This window comes from Rhinopithecus roxellana, chromosome 20, assembly GCF_007565055.1.
Source record: "Rhinopithecus roxellana isolate Shanxi Qingling chromosome 20, ASM756505v1, whole genome shotgun sequence".
Taxonomy (NCBI): domain Eukaryota; kingdom Metazoa; phylum Chordata; class Mammalia; order Primates; family Cercopithecidae; genus Rhinopithecus; species Rhinopithecus roxellana.
The window spans coordinates 24977219-24994551 of record NC_044568.1 but is presented as its reverse complement, the minus strand read 5'-3'; the positions used below and the strand labels follow the sequence as shown (position 1 = coordinate 24994551).

Below are 17333 nucleotides of genomic sequence, written 5' to 3'. Positions count from 1 at the left end.
TATTAACTCAATCCTTAAATCCCCTGTGAGGTAGATAAAATTTCCCCATTTTACAGATGAGGAAATGAAGATACAGAGTGACTAAGGGACTTACTGAGGTCACTCAGCTGGTAAATGACAGAGCCAGGATTTGAACTCAGGCAAGGCCTTGTGAAATTGTATATAGCCTGTCTTGCCAAGGCACCCTTCATTCCTGACCAGGATGTGGTGATGGGAAATGCATGTGGCCTTGGCAGGACTGGGTTTGTGGAGATCTTTGAGGCATGTGAAGGATATGTGCAAGGATGTTAAAGACAAAGAGTGGGGAAATTTTAGGGGTGAGAAAGCGTAGCCACTGTAATAAACAAGGAAAACCAGCTCTGCCTGCTTGGGCAGGAAATAGCTAGTCAGCAAGCCTGCCTGCCTTCATGCCATCTGGCTTCCTCAGGGACCAGCCAGTACCCCTTTATGGGTGTTTGGGTGTTAATGAAGCTTCCTCTTGAGTCAGTGGCAATAAAACAGGTTATTAAATTTTTTTCTAGTCCATTCTGTTGTTTTAAGCTACCGATACTTACATATATTTTTTTCACTTCACATTGGCTCAAAATTATTATCCTCATATTCCTAAACAGCTTTTGAAGAGGAGGCATCTAAGTCGGTCATAGATACGTAACAGATCTTAAAAAAAAAAAAATGCCCTATGTAGTGGGTATATATAGTCCCTATATATACCCAAATACAACCAGAGTTAGAAGGAACAGTGTGAGAGTGGAAGAAGTGTGCCCTGGTCATGAATTTACAGAAGACATGGACTGTGTCTCACTCCCTTAGCCCTGTAACAGTTGGTAATTAGTGACCAACAAAATTTGGGTTGGCACGGTGGCTCATGTCTGTAATCTTAGCACTTTGGGAGGCTGAGGCAGGCGGATCACCTGAGGTCAGGAATTCAAGACCAACCTGGCCAACATAGCAAAACCCTGTCTCTACTAAAAATACAAAAATTAGCCAGGTATGGTGGCGCATGCCTGTAATCCCAGCTACTCGGAAGGCCGAGACAGGATAATCGCTTGAACTCGGAAGGCTGAGGTTGCAGTGAGCCAAGATCATGCCACAGCACTCCAGCCTGAGTGACAGGAGACTGTATCAAAAAACAAAACAAAACAAAAAACCTTAAGTAGAATCTCACTGTTTATCTAATGCTGCATACTTGACACTGTCAAGATCCTGTAATAGCCATAACTTGTAAATAACCAAAACACCTGTAAAAGCAAACAGTGACCAAAATAGCTGAAGGGAGTCCAGGACATGAAAATTGTAGAAGATAACTGTGTGCTTGACCCATTTTCTAAGAAAACTAGAAGAGAAGGCTGTAAGGGCAGAATTAGCAGAGAAAAGAGAGAGAGGGTGGCCAGGCTCAGTGGCTCATATCTGTAATCCCAGCACTTTGGGAGGTCATGGCGGGTGGATCACCTAAGGTCAAGAGTTCAAGACCAGCCTGGCCAACATGGTGAAACCCTGTCTCTACTAAAAATACAAAAATTAGCTGGGTATGGTGGTGCGTGCCTGTAATCCCATTTACTTGGGAAGCTGAGGCAGGGAGAATCGCTTGAACTGAGGCGGCGAAGGTTGCAGTGAGCCGAGATTGCACGATTACACTCCAGCTAGGTGACAGAGTGAGACTCCATCTCATAAAAAAAAAAAGAAAGAGAGAGATGGAGAAAGTAGAAAAGGAAAGCGAGATGACTGGCCATAGACACTGTTTACCATCAGAAAGAAAGAAAAATGGTTAAGATAAAACAGAACCTCAGTGAGAGTACAGGAGGCAAGCCAAGCTTCACAGTCACAGAGAGTGAGGATAAGAGGCACGAATTGGCAGGGGTCTGGACTTAGAGGCAGCCCAAGTCACTCATATTTTAGTGGTTCACAAAGGAGCAGGTGTACTTCAGGTAGAATCGAGCAGTACAGGATGCTATACCGGGCTATGCTGACAAACCATCCCCTAACATAGACATTTTCTTAGCCCAGTACACTTGTGTCTACAGTAGGAGGAAAAGAGATGCTGGGCTTGAAAATGAAATTAAGAAAACAATTTTGCCAGCCATGGTGTCTCACACCTATACTCCCAGCGTTTTTGGTAGCCGAGGTGGGAGGATCACTTGAAGCCAGGAATTCAAGACCAGCCTGGGCAACATAGTAAGATGCTGTCTCTATATTAAAATTAAAACAAACAAAAAAACCTTTTTTATTAAAAAACCAGGCTCAGTGGCTCACACTTATAATCCCACCACCTTGGGAGGCTGAGCCGAGAGGATCGCTTGAGGCCAGGAGTTTGAGACCAGCCTGGGTAACGCAGCGAGACCCCATCTATACAAAAAAATAAAAAATTAGGATGGGCTTGGTGACTCATGCCTGTAATCCCAGCACTTCAGGAGGCACAGGCGGGCGGATAAGCTGAGGTTAGGAATTTGAGACCAGCCTGGGGAACATGGTGAAACCCCGTCTCTACTAAAAATACAAAAAAATTAGCCAGGTGTGATGGCGCATGACTGTAATCCCAGCTAGTCAGGAGGCTGAGGCAGGGGAATCGCCTCAGCCTCAGAGCTTGGGAGGTGGAAGTTTCAGTGAGCCAAGATCGAACCATTGCATTCCAGCCTGGGTGATAGATCAAGACTCTGTCTTAAAAAACAAACAAATAAAAGTGCATGTCCTAAATGCCACTAGATTGTGGGGGTTTGTTTTTTGGAGTTTTTGGTTTTCTTTTTTTTTCTTTTTCTTTTTTTTTTTTTGATACAGGGTCTTGCTCTGTCACCCAGGCTAGAGTGCAGTGGCATGATCATAACCCACTATAGCCTGAAACTCCTGGGCACAAGTAATCCACCTCAGCCTCCCAAAGTGCTGGGATTATAGGCATGAGGCTTTGCACCCAGCCGACACTGAATTGTTCACTTTAAAATGGTTAATTTCAGCTGGATACAGAGTTTCAGTATGGAATAATGAAGAAGTCCTGGAGGTGGGTGTTGGTGATTGTTGCTCAATACGAATGTGTTAGTGCACTGAACTGTACACCTAAAAATGGTTTAAAATGGTAAATTCTATAATGTACACTTTTCCACTTCCCAAAAAAGATTCTAGCCAGGCACCATGGCTCATTCCTGTAATATCAGGAATTTGGGAGGCCAAGGCAGGAGGATTGCTTGGGCCCAGGAGTTTGAGACCAGCCTGGGCAACATGATAGAACCCTGTCTCTACAAAAAATATAAAAAATTAGCCAGGTGTGATTAGCGGCCACTTGCTTGAATCTAGGAGGTGGAGGTTGCAGTGAGTTGAGATCACACTACTCGACTCCAGCCTGGGTGACAGACTGAGAGTCTGTGTCAAAAAAAAAAAAAAAATCCAGGTGTGGTGGCTAATTTGAAATACGGTTCTTTAAGTTATAAGTGGTCCTGGGCCGAATATGCAGTTGAAGTGCTCTCCCTGGATTTGGCTAGATCAGATAGCTTTTGCTGGTGTCCCATTAGTAAGACCAGAGGTACATTTACCTGTCACTTTGTGTTTGAAATGCAAGCTTTTTATTTAAAAAGTGAGGAGGGATTCCTTTTAGAACCACATTTTCCTTTTTTGTTGTTTTTGTTTTTGAGACAGTCTTACTCTGTCACCCAGGCTGGAGTGCAGTGGTGGGATCTCGGCTCACTGCAAGCTCTGCCTCCCGGGTTCACACCATTCTCCTGCCTAAGCCTCCTGAGTGGCTGGGACTACAGGTGCCCACCACCACACCCGGCTAATTTTGTTTTTGTATTTTTAGTAGAGACGGGGTTTCACCTGTTAGCCAGGATGGTCTCGAACTCCTGACCTCATGGTCCACCCGCCTCAGCCTCCCAAAGTGCTGGGATTACAGGCACGAGCCACTGTGCCCGGCCTTTTTTTTTTTTTTTTTTTTTTTTAATTATTCTCCTTTATCCCCTTTCTCTACTGTAGTTTCCCTATCCCCTGTAAATGTATTTAGTATATATCATTTTGTTTGTAAAAGATCCTGTGAAGCATTTTTGTTTCTGTGTATGTGTGTGGGGTTTTGTTTTGTTTTGTTTGAGACAGAGTCTTGCTCTGTCGCCCAAGCTGGTGTGCAGTGGCATTATCTCGGCTCACTGCAACCTCTGCCTCCCGGGTTCAAACAATTCTCCTGCCTCAGCCTCCTGAGTAGCTGGGACTACAGGCACGCACAATCACACCCAGCTAATTTTTTTTATTTTTTAGTAGAGATGGGGTTTTGTCATGTTGGCCAGGCTGGTCGTGAACTCCTGACCTCAGGTGATTCACCTGCCTCTGCCTCCCAAAGTGCTGGAATTACAGGTGTGAGCCACTGCACTCAGCCTGTGTGTGTATTTTTAGTTTATATAAATAATGTATTAGAGCTCACTGTGTTTTCTTTTTTTTACCAAGTTCATTCATGTGACTGTATTCATCTAGTATTGTTTCTAACTTGCAGAGAACCCCAGTGGGTACATCCCCCACACTTTACCTGCCCGCTTCTGACCCCCAGATTGTCTCCAACTGTGCACCTCAGACATGATGTGGTAAATATCTTTGTATCCCTTATCAGTGGATCCCTATGAGAATTTCTTTGGGAACACACACACATTTGTGAGTCATAAAATGCAGTTTTAATTATAAATAAGGCCAGATTACTTCTTATTCGGAACAGCTGTACGATTCTATATCACTATCAGCAACACGTGAGGATAGAACCTCCAGTATGTTTTCAAAGGGTAACTTTGGTGTTTCATTGACAAACGTGGCCATCAGAAGCTGGTGACACCAGTGAGTGGGCACATCCAGAAAACACTTTACTGAGCGCAGTGAATTCATTAATTTATTCATTCACTAATCAGTGGAGGGCCTGCTGTGTTTGTGGCCCTGAGGACACAAAAGAGGAATAAGTTTAGTTCCTATTGCAAGTGTATAGAAGGTCCAGAGGGAGGAGCTCCTGGTGGTGGACCACCACCACAGTCAGAAAAGATTTACAGAGGAGGGAAGATGCAGGGTAGAGAGGAGTTCCAGGAGTTGGTCATCTCAAAGAAAGCAGAAGCTGTGCTATGCAGAGGGACCTACCGCAGTCTTAATTTTTTTTTTTTTTTTTTTTTTTTTTTTTTTTTTTTTTTTTTGGTGTAGGCACAATGTGGCTTGCTCCTGTAATCCTAGCACTTAGGGAGGCCAGAGTGGGCAGATCACTTGAGGCCAGGAGTTCGAGACCAGCCTGGGTGACATAGTGAAACCCTGTCTCTACAAAAAATGCAAAAATTAGCCTGGCACAGTGGTGTGCACCTGTAATCCCAGCTACTCGGGAGGCTCAGATGGGAGAATCCCTTGAGCCTGTAAGGTTGAGGCTGCAGTGAGCCATGATCAAGCCACTGCACTCCAGCCTGGGCAACAGAGCAAGATCTGTCTCAAAATAAAAATTGTGATAGTGACCAAGATCAGGAGTAGTTAGCTTTTTAAAGGTAATCGGTAGGCCAGGCACAGTGGCTCACCTGTGATCCCAGCACTTTGGGAGGCCAAGGCAGGCGGATTGCCTGAGGTCAGGAGTTCAAGACCAGCCTGGCCAACATGGTGAAACCCCGTCTGTACCAAAAATTTAACAATTAGCCAGGCATGATGGTACACGTCTGTAGTCCCAGTTACTCGGGAGGCTGAAGCACGAGAATTGTTGGAACCCAAGAGGCGGAGGTTGCAGTGAGCTGAGATTGTGCCACTGCACTCCAGCCTGGATGACAGAGTGAGATTCCATCTCAAAAAAGAATCAATAAATGTAATTGGTAAACAAAGGGACTGTATGGTATTTATAAAATTATTGGTAAAATGATGTTACTGAAGGAAATACATAGAAGTTAAAATAGTTGTGTTAGAGATTTTTTCCCTCTTAATGACAGATTTGTCCTTTTAATCATAGTACAGAGGGTGAGAAGGTTCAGGAAAGTGTACATATGACAAACAGGACATTTTGTTATGGCTCCAAATGTAGATAATTTTTCACATGTGTTAAACATAGCTCAGAGGTTCTCATCTGGTGGCTACACACTAGGATCACCTGAGGGGCTTTAAAAGTGAATGATAAAAGTGAATGGTGGCCTGGCGCGGTGGCTCAAGCCTGTAATCCCAGCACTTTGGGAGGCCGAGGCGGGCGGATCACAGGGTCAGGAGATTGAGACCATCCTGGCTAACACGGTGAAACCCCGTCTCTACTAAAAAATACAAAAAACTAGCCGGGCGAGGTGGCGGGTGCCTGTAGTCCCAGCTACTCGGGAGGCTGAGGCAGGAGAATGGCGTGAACCCGCGAGGCGGAGCTTGCAGTGAGCTGAGATCTGGCCACTGCACTCCAGCTTGGGCGACAGAGCGAGACTCCGTCTCAAAAAATAAAAAAAATAAAAAAAATAAAAGTGAATGGTGAGGTCAGGCACAGTGGCTCATGCCTGTAATCCCAGCACTTTGGGCAACCGAGATGGGCGGATCACTTGAAGTTGGGAGTTCAAGACCAGTGCCACTCCACTCCAGCCTGGGTGACAGAGTGAGACTCTGTCTCAAAAAAAAAAAAAAAAAGTGAATAATGGTCACCTCACTTTCATCAGAATGGCTAACCAACAAAAAGCACCAGAAAGTAACAAGGGTTGGTGAGGACGTGGAGAAATCAGAAGGCTTGCACACTGTTGGAGGGAATGTAAAATGTACAGCCACTGTGGAAAACAGTATGTGGTTCCTCAGAAAATTAAAAATCTAATTACCATGGCCTGGCAATTCCACTTCTGGGTATATGCTCCAAGCAAATGGAAGCAGAGTCTAGAAGAGATTCTTGTTCACCATGTTCATATCAGTATTATTCACAGTAGCTAAAACGTGGAAGCAATCCAGGTGTCCATTGATAGAGGAATGGATCGGCCATACAATAGCATATTACTCAGCCTTGAAAAGGAAGGAAATCCTGACATATGCTACAAGGTTCTTAAGGGTGAACCTTGAAGACATTCTGCTAACCAAAATAAGCCCATGACAAAAGCACAAATAATGTATGATTTCACTTATATGAGGTATCTAAAGTAGTCAGATTCATAGAGATAAAGTAGAATAATGGTTGCCAGGGGCTGGGGCGGGGGTAGAGGGAATGGGAAGTTATGATTTAATGGGAATAATGGGTATTATTTAATGAGTTTTTAGTTTTGCAAGGTGAAAAGAGTTCCAGAGATGGATGGTGGTGATGGTTACACAACAATGTAAATGTATTTATTTATTTACTTATTTATTTTATTTTATTTTGAGACAGATTCTTGCTCTGTTACCCAGACTGGAGTGCAGTGGCTTGATCTCGGCTCACTGCATCCTCCGCCTCCCAGGTTCCAGCAATTCTCCTGTCTCTGCCTCCCAAGTAGCTGGAATTACAGGCACACGCGACCAGGCCCGGCTAATTTTTGTATTTTTAGTAGAGATGGGGTTTCACGATGTTGGTCAGGCTGGTCTCGAACTCCTGACCTCAGGTGATCCACCCTCCTCTGCTTACCAAAGTGCTAGGATTACAGGCGTGAGCCACCGCGCCCAACTGTAAATGTATTTAATACCACTGATGTATCTACTTAAAAATAGTTAACATGGGCTGGGCGCGGTGGCTCACGCCTGTAATCCCAGCACTTTGGGAGGCCGAGGCGGGCGGATCACGAGGTCAGGAGATCGAGACTATCCTGGCTAACTCAGTGAAACCCCGTCTCTACTAAAAATACAAAAAATTAGCTGGGCGTGGTGGCGGGTGCCTGTAGTCCCAGCTACACAGGAGACTGAGGCAGGAGAATGGGGTGAACCCGGGAGGCGGAGCTACCTGTGAGCCAAGATTGCGCCACCGCACTCCAGCCTGGGCGACAGAGCGAGACTCTGTCTCAAAAAAAAAAAAAAAAAAAAATTAAGATGGGCTGGGTGTGGTGGCTCACCTGTAATCCCAGCACTTTAGGAGGCCAAGGTGGGTAGATCGCTTGAGCTCAGGAGTTCGAGACCAGCCTGGCCAACATGGCGAAACCTCGTCACTACCAAAAATACAAAAATTAGCCAGGGGTGATGGCACACACCTGTAATCCCAGCCACACGTGTGGCTGAGGCAGGAGAATCGCTTGAAACCAGGGAGGGGGAGGTTCCAGTGAGCCGAGATTGGGCCACTGCACTCCAACCTGGGCGACAGAGTGAGACTCTGTCTTTAAAAAAGCAAAAAATAGGCGGGGCGGGGCACGGTGGCTTATGCCTGTAATCCCAGCACTTTGGGAGGCCGAAGCGGGCGGATCATGAGGTCAGGAGAATGAGACCATTCTAGCTAACATGGTGAAACCCCATCTCTACTAAAAATACAAAAAAAAATTAGCCAGGTGTGGCGGCGGGCCCCTGTAGTCCCAGCTACTTGGGAGGCTGAGGCAGGAGAATGACGTGAACCCAGGAGGCGGAGCTTGCAATGAGCCGAGATCGCGCCACTGCACTCCAGCCTGGGCAACACAGTGAGACTCCGTCTCAAAAAAAAAAAAAAAATGAATTTTATGTATATTGTACCACAATTTAAAAAATTACATTAAAGTTTAAAAAGAGAAAAAATGATGGTGATGTGGCCCACGTCACTCTCGTCTGATTCAGTGGGTCTAGGGTCACCAGTGACGCTAATACAGAGTGGGGAGCTGCTGGTTTAGCTGAGGGAAATGTTGGATGGGGAACCTGGATATTCTGAACACACCTACATCTCATCTTGGTTTTCTCACATGACATTGATCCCAAGCAAAGGACTTTTGTTTGGTTTTATTATTTATTGTATAACCCTTGTGATCAGAAGAAAAACTCTACAGTGAATAAGGCATAATCATGTCTCAGAAAATTTGGCAAAGTTCAAAAAAAATTGAAAAGAAACAAAAATCATTCATAATCCCATCCACCTCAGCAGTCAATAAATTCAGGAGTATTCTGGTCCTTCTACAGCATTGAATAGAGATGTTTTTACAGATACATTACAGATATCCTTATATATTCTCATACCTATTATACTTCTTTTGTGTGCTTCTAATAGTGTGTGTTTTCCCCTTTCAGTGACTATGTGGTGAATGTCTTTCAGGTTATTGAGGGCCTTCTACTTCATGGTTTTCGGTAGCTCCACAGCATTCTTGTCTAACCCGTTACTTGGATTGGACATCTAGATTGTCTCCCAGTTTTTCATTATGATAGCCAATGCTATAGTAAATATCTGTGTACAAAAAACCTTTTTTGAGACAGTCTCACGCTGTTGCTCAGGCTGGAGTGCAGTAGCACTGTCATAGCTCACGGCAGCCTGGACTCCTGGGCTCAAGCGATCCTCCTACCTCAGCCTCCCAAATAGCTGGGACTATAGGCACATGCCACCATGCGGGGCTAATTTTTTTTTTTTTTTTTTTAAGTAGAGATGGGGGTTTCACTACATTGCTTATGCTGGTCTTGAATTGTTGATCTCAGGCAGTCCTCCTGCTTTGGCCCCACCCAATGCTGAGATTGCAGACATGAGCCACCACACCCAGCCCAATAAAATCTTTTTTTTTTTTCTTTTTTTTTTTTTTTGAGACGTAGTTTCGCTCTGTCGCCCAGGCTGGAGTGCAGTGGCTGGATCTCAGCTCACTGCAAGCTCCGTCTCCCGGATTTATGCCATTCTCCTGCCTCAGCCTCCCGAGTAGCTGGGACTACAGGTGCCGCCACCTCACCCGGCTAGTTTTTTGTATTTTTTAGTAGAGACGGGGTTTCACTGTGTTAGCCAGGATGGTCTCGATCTCCTGACCTCGTGATCCGCCCGCCTCGGCCTCCCAAAGTGCTGGGATTACAGGCTTGAGCCACCGCGCCCGGCCTTCAGTAAAATCTTTTTAAGCATATGCTTTATTTTAGCCAGTTTGATGGAAAAAGTTTTTTGGTATTTTTTTTTCTAGTGAGCATTTTCCTACGTTTGCTACCATAAAAATTTTAATTATACTTAATCTATGTAGCAATTAGTTCTTTCACTTTCCTCTTGAACTGGTTTTTGTTTTCCATTCTTTTTTTTTTTTTTTTTTTTGAGACGGAGTCTTGTTCTGTGACACACGCTGGAGTGCAGTGGCACGATCTCGGATCACTGCAACTTTCACCTCCCAGCTTCAAGTGATTCTCCTGGCTCAGCCCCTCGAGTAGCTGGGACTACAGGCGTGTACCACCATACCCGGCTAATTTTTTATTTTTTTGGTAGAGATGGGGTTTCACCATGTTGGCCAGGCTGGTCTCGAACTCCTGACTTCAAGTGATCCGCCCGCCTCAGCCTCCCAAAGTGCTGGGATTACAGGCATGAGCCACCGTACGCGACTGACTGACTGACTTCCTTCCTTCCTTCCTTCCTTCCTTCCTTCCTTCCTTCCTCCCTCCCTCCCTCCCTCCCTCCCTCCCTCCTCCCTCCTTCCCTTCCTGCCTCCCTCCCTCCCTCCCTTCCTGCCTCCCTCCCTCCCTCCCTTCCTTCCTTCCTTCTTTCCTTATTTTTTTTTTTTAGACAGAGTCTTCCTCTTGTTGCCTAGGTTGGAGTGCAGTGGCACAATCTCGGCTCACTGCAACCTCTGCCTCCTGAGTTCAAGCAATTCTCCTGCCTCAGCCTCCCGAGTAACTGGGACTACAGGCATGCACCACCACGCCCGGCTAATTTTGTATTTTTAATACAGACGGGGTTGGCCATCTTGGCCAGGCCAGTCTCAAACTCCTGACCTCAGATGATCTGCCCCCCTCGGCCTCCCAAAGTGCAGGTATTACAGGCGTGAGCCACCGCGCCCGGCTGCTGCTTTTTTTTTTTTGTTTGAGACAGCGGAGTCTCACTGTCACCCAGGTAGGAGTGCAATAGTGTGATCTCAGCTCACTGCAACCTCTGCCTCCTGGGTCGAATGATTCTCCTTCCTCAGCTTCCTGAGTAGCTGGGATTACAGGCATCTGCCACCATGCCTGGCTAAATTTTTTTGTATTTTTAGTAGAGATGGCGTTTCACCATGTTGACCTAGCTGGTTTTGAACTCTTTAGCTCAGGCGATCCACCCGCCTTGGCCTCCCAAAGTGCTGGGATTACCGGTGTGAGCCACCGTGCCTGGCCTCCACTCTTCTTTTTCTTTGTCATATATAGAATCATGAACTTTACAGCAAGAAGGAACTTTAAAGATCAATTACTCCCCTTATTATACATTTAAGGCCTTGAAGGTTGAATGGTTTGACCAGGGTTACACAGAAAATTAAGTAGCAGAGCAGAGACTTAAATCCAGCTTTATTCATTTTCCATTTTTCCTATCATTCAGTCTCCATGGAAGAAGAAGATTCTACAATTTTTCATATTGGAACAGTATTTCTTTTTTCTTTTGAGACAAGGTCTTGCACTGTTGCCCAAGCTGGAATGCAGTAGTGCAATTATTGCTCACTACAGTTGTGAACTCCTGGGCTCATGTGATCCTTTCACCTCAGCCTCCCAGGTAGCTAGGACTACAATGAGCGCATGCCACCACATCCGGCTATTTTTAAAATTTTTTTTTTATAGAGATGATATTTCGCCATGTTGCCCAGGCTACTCTCAAACTCCTGGCCTCAAGTGATCTTCCCACCTCGGCCTCCCAAAATGCTGAGGTTACAGGCGTGCGTGAGCCACCATGCCTGGCCTTGAGCCATATTTCTTTCCTTTTTTTTTTTTTTGAGATGGAGTCTTGCTCTGTCACCCAGGCTGGAGTGCAGTGGCCGGATCTCAGCTCACTGCAAGCTCCGCCCCCCGGGTTTACGCCATTCTCCGGCCTCAGCCTCCCGAGTAGCTGGGACTACAGGTGCCCGCCACCTTGCCCGGCTCGTTTTTTGTATTTTTTTTAAGTAGAGATGAGGTTTCACCGTGTTAGCCAGGATGGTCTCGATATCCTGACCTCGTGATCCGCCCGTCTCGGCCTCCTAAAGTGCTGGGATTATAGGCTTGAGCCACCGCGCCCGGCCTGAGCCATATTTCATTTGTGCTTTTCTGGCAGAGAACTTGTTGCTTCCTTATTTGAAAGTAGCCTTTGCACCACTGCACTCCAGCCTGGGCGACAGAGCGAGACTCCATCTGAAAAAAAAAGAAGAAAGTAGCCTCAGCTGAGTGTCTTCTCCAGTAATAACCAGTGTAATGCTTGCTATTCTAGGAGCCATGTCTGACCAGGATGTTTGGAAGATCATATCCATGCCGGAGGCTCTTGTGAGGAGATGAGTTGGTAAAGCAGAGGCCGGGATGAAGATGCTGCCAGGAGTGGGCGTGTTTGGGACTGGCAGCTCCGCTCGAGTTCTGGTCCCGCTGCTGAGGGCAGAAGGGTTCACTGTTGAGGCCCTGTGGGGGAAGACTGAGGAGGAGGCGAAGCAGCTTGCTGAGGAGATGAACATCGCCTTCTATACCAGCCGGACTGATGACATCTTGCTGCATCAAGACGTGGATCTGGTGTGCATCAGCATCCCCCCTCCACTCACCCGGCAGATATCCGTGAAGGCTCTAGGTACGCCCAACAGGCCACGTCAGGGGCAGATCGTGTCTCCCTCTGGGCAGTCCTCTGAGGGTCACACCCCTCCTCTGAGCTCTCCTTCCTAGGCTCGCATCTGCAGAGAGGAGAACTCTGGGACATCACTTGTCCCTGAAGCAGTGCTTGGGGAGGGCATATTGGGAGTTCTTATAACTATAGGAGAAAAAAGACATAGTCTAACCTACCTCCCATCTATGAATCCCTGAACAGAAATTAAGGAAGTATTCTAAGAGACAGCCATCAAGGGGCTGGAGATGGTTGCCTCTCAGGCAACATAAACTTTGAGGTTTATGTGAAGTTAGAGGTCCGAGCCCTGGGTGCCAGGGAATTGGTTGTGACTGGTGTGTTTGTTCTCCCATTTCTGGGGCACACAGCACCACAGGAAGGAGAGGCTGTGTAGCAAGGCTACCATTTCCCATGTTTTGTCAGTGTTTGACTATGGTGAGCACACACCCTTCCTGCCAAATTGCAGTTTTGTATTGCCAGAGGACAGGAAGGCTCTGACAGCATTGGCTTTCCTGACAAGATCGGTTGACAGCCTGCTCACATGACATCTCCATTCCCTTGGGAAGTTTTGGCTTGGTAACCTCCTGCCCCTGGCTGGGCGTGGCCTGCTGAGCTGTTCTCCTGCAGTTCCCATTGGTCTTCTCTTTGTAGTCAACTGGAGTCAACTTCTTCTCTTTATCTAATATAAATCAGAACCTAGTTTAGTAAGTAAACCAGTAAACATTCAGCCAGCAATTTTTATTTTATTTTAGTTTAGTTTAGTTTGAGACAGAGTTTCACCGTTGTTGCCCAGGCTGGAGTGCACTGGTGCAATCCCGGTTCACTGCAACCTTCGCCTCCCGGGTTCAAGTGATTCTCCTGCCTCAGCCTCCCGAGTAGCTGGGATTACAGGCACCTGCCACCATACTCAGCTAATTTTTGTATTTTTAGTAGAGACAGGGTTTCACTTTGTGAGCTGGGATGATCTCGAACTCCTGACCTCAGGTGATCCATCCGCCTTGGCCTCTCAAAGTGCTGGGATTACAGGTGTGAGCCATCGTGACCAGCATTTTTTTTTTCTTTTGAGACGGAGTCTCGCTCTGTCACCCAGGCTGGAGTATAGTGGCGCAATCTCCGCTCACTGCAAGCTCCGCCTCCCGGGTTCACACCATTCTCCTGCCTCAGCCTCCTGAGTAGCTGGGACTACAGGTGCTGCCACCATGCCCGGCTAAATTTTCTGTATCTTTAGTAGAGACGGGGTTTCACTGTGTGAGCTGGAATGGTCTCGATCTCCTGACCTCATGATCCATCTGCCTTAGCCTCCCAGAGTGCTGGGATTACAGGCGTGAGCCACCACGCCTGGCCTACATTTTATTATTATTATTATTATTATTTTTTTTTTTAGATGGAGTCTCGCTCTGTTGCCCAGGCTGGAGTATACAAAAAAATTAGCCGGCCATGGTGGTGCATGCCTGTAGTCCCAGCTACTCGGGAGGCTGAGGCAAGAGAATGGCGGGAGCCTGGGAGGCGGAGCTTGCAGTGAGCCGAGATTGCGGATTGCATCATTGCACTCCAGCCTGGGTGACAGAGCCAGACTCCGTCTCAAAAAAAAAAAAAAAAAAAAAAATCAGCTGGGTGTGCTGTCACGCACCTTTGGTCCTTGCTACTTGGAAAGCTGAGAGGAAGGCTCTGCTTGAGGCCAGACCAAGACTGCAGTGAACCAGAATCACTGCACTCCAGCCTAAGTGACAAAGCAAGACCCTGTCTCCTAAAAAGAGGAAGAAGAAACTAAATCAGATTTTCAAAATACAGAACATAGAAATTATGTACCTGGGGCTGACGCAATGGCTCACGCCTGTAATCTCAGCACTTTGGGAGGCCAAGGTGAGTGCATCACCTGAGGTCAGGAGTTCAAGACTAGCCTGGCCAACATGGTGAAACCCCATCTCTACTAAAAATACAAAAAAATTATCTGGGCATGGTGGCAGGCGCCTGTAATCCCAGCTGCCTTGGGAGGCTGAGGCAGGAAAATGGCTTGAACCCGGGAGGCAGAGGTTGCAGTGAGCTGAGATCGTGCCATTGTACTCCAGCCTGGGCAACAAGAGCAAAACTCTGTCTCAAAAAAAAAAAAAAGAAAAGAAAAGAAATTATTTATCTGGAAAATGTAGTTTCTATGTGAGTCTTTTTATTTATTTATTTATTTATCTGGGACAAAGTCTCATTCTGTTGCCCACGCTGGAGCACAGTGGCTTGATCATAGCTAACTGCAGCCCCAATCTCCTGGACTCAAGGGATCCTCCTACCTCAGCCTCCCAAGTAGCTGGGACTACAGGTACATGCCACCATGCCTGGCTTAGTTTTTATTTTTTTAAAATAGATACTAGGTCTTGGCCGGGCGCGGTGGCTCACGCCTGTAATCCCAGCACTTTGGGAGGCCGAGACGGGCAGATCACAAGGTCAGGAGATCGAGACCTTGGTGAAACCCCGTCTCTACTAAAAAATACAAAAAATTAGCCGGGCGCGGTGGCGGGCGCCTGTAGTCCCAGCTACTCAGGAGGCTGAGGCAGGAGAATGGCATGAACCCGGGAGGCGGAGCTTGCAGTGATCCACGATCGCGCCACTGCACTCCAGCCTGGGCGACAGAGCGAGACTCCGTCTCAAAAAATAAAATAAAATAAAATAAAATAGATACTAGGTCTTGCTATGTTGCCCAGGCTGATTTTGAACTCCTGAACTCAAGTGATCCTCCCACCTTGGCCTCCCAAAGTGCTGGGATTATAAGCGTGAACCACCATGCCCAGCCAAGTCTTAATATCCAAGTTGCAGTGGGCTTTTTTCCTCTGTATTTGTGACATTGGCTGAATCCCTCCCTTGGTGATGGTAAGAAAATGTACTGTTGACAGAGCTGTACTGAGCCAGGTTCTTTACATATACTGCTTTGGTTGACTTAGTCCTCCTTTCTTCCCTGTAACTGGAAAATCCTGCTTTACAGTTAACAGTAGTAAACAAAAACCCAGAGAAGTTTAGAAATTTCCCAGGTCATCTAGCAATGAAGTGAGAGAGCCAAGATTTGAGCATAGGAATTTCTGGCTCCAAAGCTTGAGTCCAGCACCAATAATTGACTCTCCCTGGGCAGTCAGTTGTCTTGGGGCCCATCCATCACGTGGGACATCGGCCACTTCTTTTTTTTTTGAGACAGTTTCACTCTTGTTGTCCAGGCTGGCGTGCAATGGCGCAATCTCAACTCATCGCAACCTTAACCTTCCGGGTTCAAGTGATTTTCCTGCCTCAGCCTCCCGAGTAGCTGGAATTACAGGCATGTGCCACCACACTCGGCTAATTTTGTATTTTTAGTAGAGACAGGGTTTCTTCCTGTTGGTTAGGCTAGTCTCAAACTCCTGACCTCAGTTTATCTGCCCACCTCAGCCTCCCAAAGTGCCGCAATTATAGGCGTGAGCCACCATGCCAAGCCGAGACATTGGCCATTTCTATAAAGTTTTCTTAGTTTTTTGTTGCAAGATTTATTGTCTGTAGTTACTATTGTTTCTGCTGCAAGCTGGCCCCACCTGAACCTGTGTGGAAAGAATCCATCTTGGTCCATCAGGGTAAGCTGCACCCTGCAGTGAGCCATCAGAAATAATCTGTGTCTTTACCATTGCCCCATCTGAAAACATTCAGAAAATGTTCAGGGGCCTGAGGGAAGATGAACACCATGGTTATTGAAGATGCACATACCTGGAGAAGGCACACTCTTGACTTGGTTACCCCAGGTCACAGGCATCCAGGCCTAAGGCTGCCCCTCCAACCAGGAAGTACTTGTGGAGTGCCAGAGTGGAGCCTGGATGGCCATGGAGGAGAAGCCCAGGTGCACACATTGCCCAAATGGGCTTCAACTAGAAGGGTAAGCACACGAATTAATCCAGACCAAGACTTGGTACTCCGTTTTCCACATTGCATATAGGCTCTGTGTAATGCTTTCAGTCTCGTTTCCTAACCCAGCCCTGCCTTCTCAGTCCTTCAGCATTTTGTGATCATTGCCTCTCCCCAGTCACCAAGTCCTTCTGCATAGCAGCTCCCATCTCTCATTCAGTGGCTAGAGCAGGATGAGCAGCTGAAAGACCACAGGAGACAAAGAGATCAAAAAGAAAATTTTGGAGTGGCTAGGCATGGCAGCTCCTGCCTTAATTCCAGCACTTTGGGAAGCCAAGGCAGGTGGATCACCTGAGGTCAGGAGTTGGAGACCAGCCTGGCCAACATGGTGAAACCCTGTCTCCACTAAAAATACAACAATTAGCTGGGTGTGGTGGTGGGTGCCTATAATCCCAGCTACTCAGGAGGCTGAAGCAGGAGAACTGCTTGAACCTGGGAGGCGGAAGTTGTAGTGATCCAAGATCAAGCCACTGCACTCCAGCTTGGGCAACAGAGTGAGACTCCATCTCAATTTAAGAAAAAAAAAAAAAAGGAAAATTTTGGAGGAGTGCACAGATCATGTATCAAGACCTTATGGGTGGGGCCTTTGTAAGGACTTCGGCTTTTATTCCGAGAAGCAATTGGATGTTGGAGAGCTTTTTCATGGGTTTTTGCCAGGGTGTTTACCCTTCCTGGCTTACTATGACTTGTAAACTTCTGTATGTGTCTAGTCCATACTGCTTTTTGGGCTTTCTAAGTTTTCTTTTCTTTTTTTTTTTTTTTTTTGAGACGGAGTCTGGCTCTGTCGCCCAGGCTGGAGTGCAGTGGCTGGATCTCAGCTCACTGCAAGCTCCACCTCCCGGGTTTACGCCATTCTCCTGCCTCAGCCTCTGGAGTAGCTGGGACTACA

General features: G+C 46.7%; 1 protein-coding gene across 1 annotated transcript in view; it reads left to right on the top strand.

Moving 5' to 3' along the window:
• GFOD2 (glucose-fructose oxidoreductase domain containing 2) overlaps window positions 1-17333 on the top strand; it is a 52676-nt gene that overhangs the window by 32688 nt on the left and 2655 nt on the right. The window contains exon 2 of the mRNA XM_010355088.1: window positions 12161-12505. Within this exon, the coding sequence (XP_010353390.1) occupies window positions 12247-12505 (259 nt within the window). The 5' untranslated portion in view covers window positions 12161-12246. The remainder of the gene's footprint in view (window positions 1-12160; window positions 12506-17333) is intronic.